The 12,440-nt window shown below is 36.8% G+C and overlaps 1 protein-coding gene across 11 annotated transcripts in view; it reads right to left on the bottom strand.

The window, feature by feature from the left end:
• The window catches only part of DPY19L3 (dpy-19 like C-mannosyltransferase 3), an 89,142-nt gene that overhangs the window by 28,657 nt on the left and 48,045 nt on the right, over positions 1–12,440 (bottom strand). For 5 of the 11 annotated variants that reach the window (XM_058280102.2, XM_058280100.2, XM_058280104.2 and 2 more), the window contains 4 exons: positions 5,307–5,438; positions 4,014–4,115; positions 1,580–1,653; positions 1,270–1,428 (listed from right to left, as the gene is read on the bottom strand). In XM_058280102.2, the coding sequence (XP_058136085.1) occupies positions 1,270–1,428; positions 1,580–1,653; positions 4,014–4,115; positions 5,307–5,438 (467 nt within the window). The remainder of the gene's footprint in view (positions 1–1,269; positions 1,429–1,579; positions 1,654–4,013; positions 4,116–5,306; positions 5,439–12,440) is intronic. The other 6 variants (XM_058280105.2, XM_058280106.2, XM_058280108.2 and 3 more) reach the window with 3 other exon arrangements.

The following is a 12,440-nucleotide window of genomic DNA, read 5'->3' as shown; positions in this document are numbered from 1 at the left end:
AGGATGCTCTAAAATCTTTATCTATAATCATATACCAAATCAGCTTCCAGAGACGGCTCATAGATTCACACTGAGCATGGCAGACACTTTCTCAAAGATACTGCAGGCCAACTGAACTTCCTGCTTTGCATGCAGTCTAGTGTCCTGTCGACACTTCGTATGTCTGGAATAATATTAAATTACACTGTCTAGAATAATTTCCATCTATTTTCACAGGGCTAAATTTTATCTTGGGCTAAGTATAAAAAAGAACATTTCTGAAAGATACTAAAATAGTTTATAGTCAATGAAATATTTTCATGGTTCAATGTTGCTTCATTCTTAATAATCATAAAACACCTCAACTGATCTGGGCTCATTTTAGTAACTTTTTCCCAACATGGCTCTCTTGTGGCAGTGAATCACAGTTCACCAGCACCTGAACGGGCAAGATAACTATATAGAAAAAGGGCCACCTTGTGAGCTTCATTAAGTTTTCACAAATGACAGTAGCTTCAACTTCTTGCACTTAATATTCCTTTAATTTAACATGGATAGTAAATGCAAAAATCTCCATGAGCTTCATAGGGAAAAATTCTAACAAGTTTTTATAAAAGTCTTAATATAATCCCTGACTCTTTCTTTCAATAGACTAGTAGACAAGCTAAGTTTAAAAATTTTGTCAATTATTGCTTAAGACTTTTAATAGATATAATTATGGTCTATTGCAACTTTATGTACCCTGAAACAAGATGCAACAAAACAAATGAATATTAGTTAACTCTTGATATTTCATTAGAAATAAAAAAGCAGCTAGAAGAAGACAGCAGAAAAACATAAGAAACTAATAATGGAAAAAAAATGGGAGACTTAAAAGTCAGTAATAGATAACATCTAAAAATATTCTAGGCATGAGGAATACTTTAAGTACTTTATGTTGTTTTAACTTATTTCTTACAAAACCCTGTAGAGTAAATACTCTTAAGTATTCCTCATTGTACAGAGAAGGTAACGGAAATACTGAAAGGTTAAATAACTGGCTCAAAGATCACACTGTTCCCAAGTGTGCAGCCAGGACTTAAACTGAGACCAGTCTGCACCTGTACCCACTGTTCTTAACTGTATCTTCACATGGACACCTGAGAGTGGAGCCCACTCTAAACTGTTCCCCCTTTAAGCTCAACAATTCTTCTCTGTGTCTGATAGTTTCACTTTCTATTTAGCAACTTTTCTGCAACACAGAATAAATTCATTAAAGTAGAGTGTTAGATTTCTGAAATAATGCCATACCTGAGATTATGAAGGGCAACAGCAATAGCTACAATCACTGTGATGGACAGAACAAATATGTAAGCATAAAAAAGCAGAGTATCTGAAAGTCTTTCAAATGTATTAAAAGGGAGGAGGCCAAAAGCTTCTTCACATAGATAAAGATTTGCATCAAAATCCCTAGGGAATACATGGAGAGCAAAGTATTAAATTCAATACAAGGTAAACAAACATTTTATTTTTCCTCAACATGAGCCTGCAATTAATAGCTGAAGGCACAAAGATAGTTTAATTTAATATAAAATAGCACAGTTTATCAATTCAGTCATACCTTGTTGCTCCAAAACCAAATTTTGCCTTCAAAAATTTAAATATATGCTCATCAGACTTCAGGTTAAGAATTTTCTATTGGGGAGGGAGAAAACAAAAACCACTATTAGTGTTTTAGGTATGGTTTCTTGATAATTTCCCAATGGAGAAAAAATATGTAAAACAAGTAAATGTTCACAGGAGTTCCTAGAACTGAGGAAGTCTAAGGCAGGGATTTTCAAGCTTTTTTTATGCCCCCACTTTCAATTTTTTTTTAGCAGAACCCTTTTTTTAAACAAAATCTTATATGTAAAAATCTTATATGTTTGTCAATATGTAAAATAGATAAAAGATGAGCTGCTTTGGTTTGAGAGAGGCTGAAGCACAGTGGGAACAATTTTTTTAGACCAGAATAGCAACAATATGATGATCTGAAACCTAAAAATGTTCAATACTGGGAAACGGACTTTGGCCCAGTGGTTAGGGCGTCCGTCTACCATATGGGAGGTCCGCGGTTCAAACCCCGGGCCTCCTTGACCCGTGTGGAGCTGGCCCATGCGCAGTGCTGATGCGCGCAAGGAGTGCCGTGCCACGCAAGGGTGTCCCCCGCGTGGGGGAGCCCCACGCGCAAGGAGTGCGCCCGTGAGGAAAGCCGCCCAGCGTGAAAAGAAAGTGCAGCCTGCCCAGGAATGGCGCCGCCCACACTTCCCGTGCCGCTGACGACAACAGAAGCGGACAAAGAAACAAGACGCAGCAAATAGACACCAAGAACAGACAACCAGGGGAGGGGGGGAAATTAAATAAATAAATAAATCTTAAAAAAAAAAAAAATGTTCAATACGTTAAATAGTCCCCAAGGCTATTGGCTCTGGGGTTTTTGTGTCTGCAGATACAAAGTGATGTAAGACTCATTCATCCAAAGACAATTTAAGACCCTGTAGTGATCCCCTAGAGGTGAGTGCTGGGGTCCATCTTAAATGATTTCAACTTTAATTCACAAAATTTTAATTTGATTAATTTTAATTTATGGCTTATAAACATCCATACAACATAAGTGGGTGAAGAAATAAAATCAGAAAAAAAGATAGGAAAAAAGTAGAATGACACCAGAACTGAGGTTAGTACACAAAATATATTCATTAGCTTAAAATAAGCCACAAATCTGGGCTTGGGCATTCTAGCAGTCAATGCAAAGAGGAAGATAAAAACATTTATGTTACTCACAGGGTCATACAATTAAAACAAAACCAGTTGCTCAGAAGAGATCCTGAAAGTCCTAGAACTGATAATTAAGAAATTTCTCTCAGGGGAATAGAAAACACACCAAAGAGTTTCATAGGACTGTACCTTCTAACTCCCCTCATTGTAGGTCACTGGCATAATATCATGTGCAATTCAAAGGAAATTATTCTTTGGGGAGCCAAAAAGAGTGGTCCAGGCATGCAGCTTTACACTGGTCTGGCTTAATCTAAGAAAAGATCCCTGAATATGTAGAGTAGGTACATGGATGAATGGCATCTCTTTCAGCCAAGCTTCCAGAAACACTGTTCTGCTCAAATAAGCTTTTAAGTACTGAACTACATGGAGTTTAAGAACTTACTGATAAGGACCTGGAATGGAGTTGTTCAAGGTTGCTGGTTGAGTGAAGTCTTTTTCTTTGACAGGCAGCAGATAGGAAAGGACTGCCATTCTCTTATGAAGGGGCATGAGCCTGCCATGCACATGTGTGTTTGTTGTCCTGAGACAGGACTTCTAGAAGGGGCATAATTGTCTCAAGAAATAATTGTTTCTGCTCTAGCCTAAAACATATGGGACATCAAGATGCAAGAGCTATACCCTTAAGTAAAGCCTGTCCTCTAAAAAATTTTAACCTGAAAAGTATATTAAAAAGTATGTTTAGCTAAGTAGTGCCCTAGGCACTGAAAAAATCTTAGCCAAACTCCTACTAAGCATATAACAAATGGATGCATGAGTTACTAAATAAGTTATTTTACTAAGCAGGGTTGTTAATTTTAAGTCAGTTAAATGTTGGGGAACATATACTAAGACTGAGCTCTGCTCTGCTTTCCAGCAGAAATTAGATAGTAGGGTCAGTTTTAAAATTAATTCAACCCAATAAAAATCATGTCATTTTTTTTTAAAGTACCATAGCTCTTAATTTAGGGAAATACTTGTTTAATGCTTTTGAGATAGAGCTTTTAAAAAGTTTAATAACTCAAAAAGTAAGTTCAACGTAGATCATGTTAAAGAATGCGAAGAAATCAGGGACTAAAAATCAAGAAAATAATCTTTTCACTGAAACAAAGCTAAAATTGAGCCTGTTTAGTGTAAACTTGTAACTCTTTAGTAATGCAGATACACTTTATAAAGCAAGAATTATTTGAAACTGCAAGTTTTAAAATGTCTCTCCAATGTTATGAATAAAAAATACATTAAATGCCATTTTATTAACCTACCTTGATAATGTTGTTGAGAAAAAGTGTCAAACATAAAACCATGAACAAATGTAACAAAAGTTTCCCAAGCCTATTAAAGAAGCTTCCAGTTTTCAGATTTTTCTAGAAATTAAAAGAGTTGAGTTTTACTTCTCAAATTTTAATATAGCTTCATAAACACCATCATATTATTCAATGATTTTCAACATTGGATTATGCAAAATATAGGGAAAATATTAATGCAATATGTAATCTACTAATCTTCATGAGGTTACACTGTCTTAATGTATGTAATGTTATAGTAGTATAAGGACCCTTTTAATAATGAGCTCTGTAAGATGAGGAAATGTGTCCTAGTCTTATTTCTTATACCTATGCAACCAAACTGAGTATTTGGGTCTACCGTTTAAGGTACTCAGGCTATGTTTACTGAACAAATCTTTATATCTTTATACATTAATTGATGTATCACAGACATAGCTATAAACCAGTTTAATAAAAATCTATTAATAGAAAAAAAGTATTTTGTGCTCTTTGATAACAGTTTTCATAAAATCATCAGATAACTTCAAAGATTGCTAAATAAAGTAATAGCTAAAGGCTTAAAAATGAATGTTTATTTTTAATTAACCTTTCAAGGATGACTGTTTTTTAGATAAAACTATCTACTGTTTTTAGATAGTCAACTAAAAACCTGTTTTGTTCTTTTGAAATTTTTTTGTGACAGTTTGTCCATAGTTGCTCTTACTAAAATGACTAAAAAGGGATTTATTCTTCCAAAAGCAGAGAACAAAATGGTTTCTTGATAAAGAAATGTTTGTATAAGAGAAAGGAAACAGGCTCCATCAGAATATTAAGGAAAAACAATTTAAATCTTGTGTAAATTTAAGAATCTTTTATTTTATTTAAAAATCAATAATTTGGTATGGGAGGATGGGGGAAAGAGTAGTGTTAGTACATAAAACCACAAAGTGCCTGTCAGCTTTGCTCATGGGTTCACACACAAAACAGTTTAAAAATTTTCCTTTTATTTCAACTTTAAAATCAATGGCAATCAACTAAGCATCTCTGGCAAATCTCTGAATCAAAGTTCTGATTCTCTAAAAAATAATAAATGTCAAAACAAAGGGGATTTCAAAGGATCTCAGGAATTTGAAAACAGAAATGGTACTTGAAATAAAGAGCAAATGTAGCACTAGTTCTTTTTAGTGGAATTTTGGTCGTAAATTTTCCTTCATATGCTGTACAAAAATAAGATTCAAACAACTGAACGATTTTCAAAGAAAGTTTGATTAAGAACATAAAATGTCGTACCTGAAGTTTTCTTGCAATTAATACTGAAAGGTTAAAACTGATAAGCAGTGATCCAAGAATCATGGAATTAAAAAACTGAAGAGTGCACACCAGGAGTAAACCTGTTATCTGTATATTATACAGCCATGTCGCCTGCAACAGTCAAAGATTAGGTGGTTAAACAGACATCTTGAGACCTGCATGGTCACTAGGTGGGACAGCTCTGGTTACATAACACACCAGAGTCAAGAAACATAATTGGAAAAAGGAACCAAATCACATTGTACATATTGATTCTCTACCTATTAATAACAGAATATGTAAATTTTTGTAACATTAAATGGAAACAAAGGGGTTAAATTACGCACAGGAAGCAAACAATGGTGTAAATGTGTCGTGGGAATCAGCAAGGGCAGTTTGTAATCTTCAGTTTTCTCCTAAATTACTTCTAATTACTGTCTACAATTACTAAAAACCACTACCTTATTGAATTCCATTATTTCCTAATTCTCCATACCATACATTTTAGGACCATATTGTATATTGCTTGATCTCCCTGATTAGACTGCAAACTCCTCTAGGCAAGGCCATATGCTCTTCGGCTCATGGCCTCATAGCAGGCAGCACGGGGTGATGGCTGAGAAGATGGGTCCTGGAGTTAATGGCACCCTCACTGTGGTGCTGAGTCTGCCACGGACCTGCTGTGTGACCTCCATGGGCCAGAACTGTTTCATCTGTGAACGAGAGATGATGATACTTTCCTGCATGCTAAGGATCTGGTATAAAGACCAAATGTGGTAATGCCTAGACATAATAAGCACTCACTAAAGATAACTGTAATAAATTTAATAAAAACTGTTGATAGGTTGATACAGAAAGAAGCAAAAACCAATTTTTACACAAAAAAAATATGCTACAAATAAAAAAGAGGCAGCCCCTAATAGTGAGTCGATATTTTCTCTTAGTTTTCCTCCTCTTTCAAATAAGCCAACTCCACACTCACGCTGGTATATAATAAATACCAGTTTTATCCAGCAGATTATATTTTCCCCATAGTTTTGTTTCCGTCATCTTGAAGGAAACAAACTTTCATTAAGCATTTAAAAGTTAGATGAGCAACATTTAAATACTTTTGCTTGGTGCTAATGGAAACTCAAGGAAGTGGATTCTTATGGTTTTTATGATTATAAGGATAATTTATCTTACTGTAGGAGCTTTAAAATTTCAGAAAAACAACAATAATAATCAGGGGAAAGGTAGATTCTTGAGTCCCAACATTACTACCTTAGAAATAATTTTGATTTCATATTGGTTTATAACATTTTGAATAACATTTTCTTTAATTTATATTATGTTGTATAATTTTCCCCATCGATGACTATTCTGTGAACAATTTAATTTTAAATTGTTCTGTAACATTCCACTATGTAGCTATGCCATAATTTATCTGCTGCTGGATCATCTAAGGTTGCTTCCAGTTTTTCTTCTTCTTACAGAAATTAATGTAATGACTACCCTTTATTAAAAAAAAACAACCCAGGTTTTTAATCTGATCTGATTAGATCCTTATTTTGTTCATTATTATATCCTCAGCACCTAAAGTAGTATCCACTAGAACATACTAATCATCCAATAAATATTAGAGGAATGAATGAATGAATATATTTCCTTAGGATAGATTCTTAAAAACAGAATTACTGGTTAGAACAGTTTAGAAAAAGAATAGTTTTACTTTTTAAAAAAAATGTGTTTCTTAAAAGAATTTTTTACTCTTCAAACCACCCCCCCCCCAACACACACACACTCCCCGAGATGGCTCCGTCATCTGTCTACTGGCTTTCTTTAGGAGGCACTGGAAACCAAATCGGGGTCCTCCCATGCGGGAGGTGAGTGTCTAATTGCTTGAGCCACATTCGCTCCCAATTTTTCCTTTTAAACAGCTTTTATTGAGATATAATCCACACACTATAAATGTACCCATTTAAATTATATAATTCATGATTGTTAGTATATTCACAGAGTTGTGCATCCCTTACCACAATCTTCAATTTTCTCTATTGTGGCAACATATATAACATATAATTTGCCATTTCAATCGTTTAAGTGTGCAATTGCATGGTATTCATTAGTGATAATCACCACCACCCATTACCAAGACTTTTTGTCAACAAAACAGAAACTTCTGTACCCATAAGCAGTAACTCCCCATTTCCAATCCCCCAGCCCCTGGGAACCTCTAATCTACTTTCTGTCTCTATGATTTTGCCTTTTCTAGAGATTACATATAGACGGAACCATAAAATATCTATCCTTTGTGTCTGGCTTCTTTCATTTAGCACAATGTTTCAGAGGTTCATCCATGTTGTGCTATATATCACAACTGCATTCCTTTTAATGGCTAAATAATAATCTGAATGTATACATATGTATATTTAATATTTCTTATTTTCTATTTCTCTTCCCTTCTCCCCTGACCCTTCTCCCCTGACCTGTGTGTTCTTCTGTGTCCGCTTGCATTCTTGTCAGTGGCACCATGAATCTATGTCTCTTTTTGTTGTCATCTTGCTGTGTCAGCTCTGTGTGTGTGTGGCACCACTCCTGGGCAGGCTGTGCTATTTTTCACGCGGGGCGGCTCTCCTTGCGGGGCACACTCCTTGAGCGTGGGGCTCCCCTACATGGGGGACACCCCTGCATGGCATGGTACTCCTTGCGCACAGTGCAGCTCTGTGCATGGGCCAGCTCACCACATGGGTTGGGAAGCCCTGAGTTTGAACCCTGGACCTCCCACATGGTAGGTGGACATTCTATCTGTTGAGCCAAATCCGCTTCCCTAAATAGTATACATTTTTTGAATACCCATTCATCTGTTGATGGAAGCTTGGGTTGTTTCCACATTCTGGTTATAGGTGAATAATGTTGCTATGAACACTGGTGTGTATCTGTTTAAATATATGCTTTTGGGAGTATATATCTAATGGTGATATTGCTGGGTCATGTTGTAATTCTTATGTTTAACTTTTTGAGGACCCACCAAACAGCTTTCCACAATGGTTGCACAATTTTACATTCCTACTAATACTGCAAGATGGATCCTATTTCTCTGCATCCTCCCCAACACTAGATATTTTCTCTTTTTTAAGTAATGGCCATCCTAGTGGGTATCCTAGTGGTACCTCATTGTGGCTTTGATTTACATTTCCCTAATTATTAATGATGCTGAGAATCTTTTCATGGGCCCATTTGGATACCTTTATATCTTTGCATGAATGTTGACTTAAATCCTTTGCCCATATTAGTGTTGAAAGAGGTTTAATAGTTCTTTATATATTCTGGAATCCTCATCAGATATATGATTTACAAATATTTTCTAGTATTTTGTGGGTTTGCCTTTTCACTTTTTTGAGGGTGCAAGCACGAAAGTTTTAAATTTTGAAGTCAAATTGATCTATTTTTTCTTTGATTGCATGGGCTTTTTGGTATCACAGCTAAGAAACCATTGCCAAAAAACAAGATCGTGAACATTTCTTGCTATGTTTTATCTTAAAAGTTTCATAATTTTGGCTCTTATTTAGGTCTATGATCCATTTTGAGTTAATTTTTGTGTATGGTGTGAGGAAGGGCTCTTAGTCAGCCAAAGGAGTACTGATGTGAAGTACCAGAAATCTGTTGGCTGTTATAAAAGGGTATTTATTTAGGGTAGAAGCTTACAGTTACCAGCCCATAAAGCATAAGTTATTTCCCTCCCCAAAGTCTGTTGCCACGTGTTGGAGCAAAATGGCTGCTGATGTCTGCAAGGGTTCAGCCTCCCTTTCTCTTAAGGCTCCGTGGCCCCAGCTTCTTCCAATATCAGCCACAGGCTGGGATAAGTCTTGTCTCTCTCCAGGGGCTCCTTCTTCTCCGGGGTCAGCTGCTCTGTGTTCTCTCCACAAGGTCAGCTGTAGACTATCAGGCTCTCTCTTCCCAGGGCCTCTGCCAGTCTATGGAGCCATCTCTGTTCCTCTATGTTCTTTTCCTAATTGTTTCCTTCCCAGGACTCCAGTTCAAAACTCCAACTAACTCCTCTGCCTTGTCATTTTCTCTGTGAGTCTCCACCTACCAAGGGGGCAGGGTCTCAATGTTCTACTGATATGGCCCAATCAAAACTATAATCATTATTTAATCAAGTAAAAGTGAAACCTCTCAATTTAATACAATCAAATGCCCAGAGGAAAAGAACATTTTACAAATAGAATCTATTTTTGGAATTCATAAACAATATCAAACTGCTACAGGCTCCAAATTCACTCTTTTGCATTTGAGTTTCGGTCTGATACCATTTTTGGAAAAGACTACTTTTCCAACAATTTTTGCCTTTTCAAAAATCAATTGAGATTCAGAGAAAGATAGAGTCTCATGCAGGACACAGTGCTCTTATGAAACAGGGGAGGAAGGGCAGAAGTTGTCCAAGGGAGCTACTTTGGGGATCTGCAAACTAAGTGAGTGACGTGTGCATTATCCAGGAGGGATTGGGTACTGAGAGAGGAAGAGACTGAAAGGGAAACTGTGAGTTATTGCCCCCATGCCTGGGAGTGGAGCCCCTTCCCCACCCTTGAGGCAAACAGCCTCTGCAAAACTTGCGACTGACAGCAAAACTTGTGGCTGATGGTGGCCAAATGAGAGGGGAGCAGGCATATTCCTCCCTGAGGGTGAGGAAGGCTGAGTTTGGTTTCTCTTCTGTAAGTTTAAATGGTAGGGCCCAGCTTTGAACTGGGGCCCCAATAGGCTCAGAAAATCCAACCAATGAAAGCTTTCGATCTACCTGGGAAAGTGAAGGAAGACAAGGCTTGTCTTTCTTGTCTCTATTTCCCAGGATTCTGTGGATATGGTCTGGACCCCATTAGTGGATCCCTGGCCCTGTTTTGATAACTCAAGTTGGAAAATCTTAAAATTTTAGAAAAATGTGAACCAAAAATCACAGAAGAGTCATGAAACAAAACCATTAAGCAGAAAGAGGAACTGACCAGAGTAAATTAACCAATATAATCAGATGCCTAGACACGAGCAAAAACTTATAAGCCATACTAAGAAACAGGAAGATATGACCCAATCAAAGAAAAGAATAAAAAATTCTGACAAGACACAGGATTTAAGACAGCTAATCAATGGCAATCATACAAATCTCCTAAATCAATTCAAAGAGGTGAAGGAAAATATGGTTAAAGAGATAAAGAATACTAAGACGACACTGGGGGAAGCGGACTTGGCCCAGTGGTTAGGGCATCCGTCTACCAAATGAGAGGTCCACGGTTCAAATCCCGGGCCTCCTTGACCCATGTGGAGCTGGCCCACGCGCAGTGCTGATGCGTGCAAGGAGTGCCCTGCCATGCAGGGGTGTCCCCCGCGTAGGGGAGCCCCACGCGCGGGGAGTGCACCCTGTAAGGAGAGCTGCCCAGCGCGAAAGAAAGTTCAGCCTGCCCGGGAATGGTGCCACACACATGGAGAGTTGACGCAGCAAGATGACGCAACCAAAAGAAACACAGTTTCCCATGCCACTGACACCAACAGAAGTGGACAAAAGAAGAACACACAGCAAACAGACACAGAGAACAGACAACCGGGGTGGGGGGGAGAAGGGAAGGGGAGGGGAGAGAAATAAATAAATAAATAAATCTTAAAAAATAAAAAATAAAAAAGAAGACACTAAGTAAACATAAAGGAAAACTTGAAAGCCTGCAAAGAAACCTAACAGAGCTTATGGGAATGAAAGACATAATGGATGAGATTAAAAATAAATGTGAGGCATAAATGCATATTTGAATTGGCCGGGGACAGAATAAGTGAATTAAAAAACATAGCATTTCAACCTAAAAAGACAGAAGAACAGAAAGAGAAGAGAATGGAAAAAATTGAACGAGATCTAAGGAAATTGCATGACAATACAAAATGTACAAACATACGCATTATAGGCATCACAGAAGAAGAGAAATGGAAAAGGGACAAAAGGAGTATTTGAGGAAATCAGGAAAATTTCCCAACCCTTATGAAAGACATAAATTTCAACATCCATGAAGGACAACACATCCCAAACAAAATAAATGCAAACAGACTACACCAAGACATCTACTATTCAAAATGTCAAATGCCAGAGATAAAGAGGATTCTGAAAGTAGCAAAAACAATGTAAACACATGCATGAGGCAAACATGGGTAAAACTAAAGGGAGAAATAAAAGTCTCTACAATAATAGCTGGAGACTTCAATACACCACTCTCAGCACTGGATATAACATCTGGACAGAGGATAAATAAGGAAATAGAGTGCTTGAATAATATGATAAATGAACTAGACCTAAAGACATCTATAAAGCATTGCACCCCAAAATAGCAAGATATACATTCTTCTCAAGTGCTCAAGGATCTTTCTCTGGGATAGACCATATGTTCGGTCACAAGACAGGTCTCAATAAATTTAAAAGACTGAAATTATACAAAGCACTTTCTCTGATTATAATGGAATGATTCTGACAATCAATTATAGACAGAAAAAGGGAAAATTCACAAATACATGGAGATGAAACAACACTCTTAAATAATCAGTGGGTCAAAAAAGAAACTGCAAGAAAGAACTGCAAATATCTTGAGGCAAACGAAAATGAGAACACAACATATCAAAACCTATGGGATCAAAACCTATGGGATACAGTGAAGGCAGTGCCAAGAGGGAAATTTATAGCCCACAATGCTTATATTAAAAAAAAAGAGCTAAAATCAAAGAACTAATTGCAAACCTGTAGGAACTAGAAAAATAAGTGCAAACAAATCCCAAAGCAAGCAAAAGGAAAGAAATAACAAAAATTAGAGCAGAAATAAATGGAAAACAAAAACAAAACAAAACAAAAAACAATAGAGAGAATCAACCAAGCCTAAAGAGAATCAACTTCTCAAAGTTGGTTCTTTGAGAAGATCAACAAAATCTACAAACCCTTAGCTAGACTAACAAAGGGGGAAAAAAGGACAGAACATGTAAATAAATAAAATCAGAAATAAAAGGGGGGACATTATCACTGACATCGCAGAAATGAGAGATCATAAGAGTATACTATGAACAGCGATACATAACAAAATCAATAACATAGATGAAGTGGACATTCCTAAAAACACAAGAACTACCCACAAT

This window comes from Dasypus novemcinctus, chromosome 18 (assembly GCF_030445035.2).
Source record: "Dasypus novemcinctus isolate mDasNov1 chromosome 18, mDasNov1.1.hap2, whole genome shotgun sequence".
In the NCBI taxonomy this organism is placed as follows: Eukaryota; Metazoa; Chordata; class Mammalia; order Cingulata; family Dasypodidae; genus Dasypus; species Dasypus novemcinctus.
This window is presented reverse-complemented; position numbering and strand designations above follow the sequence as displayed.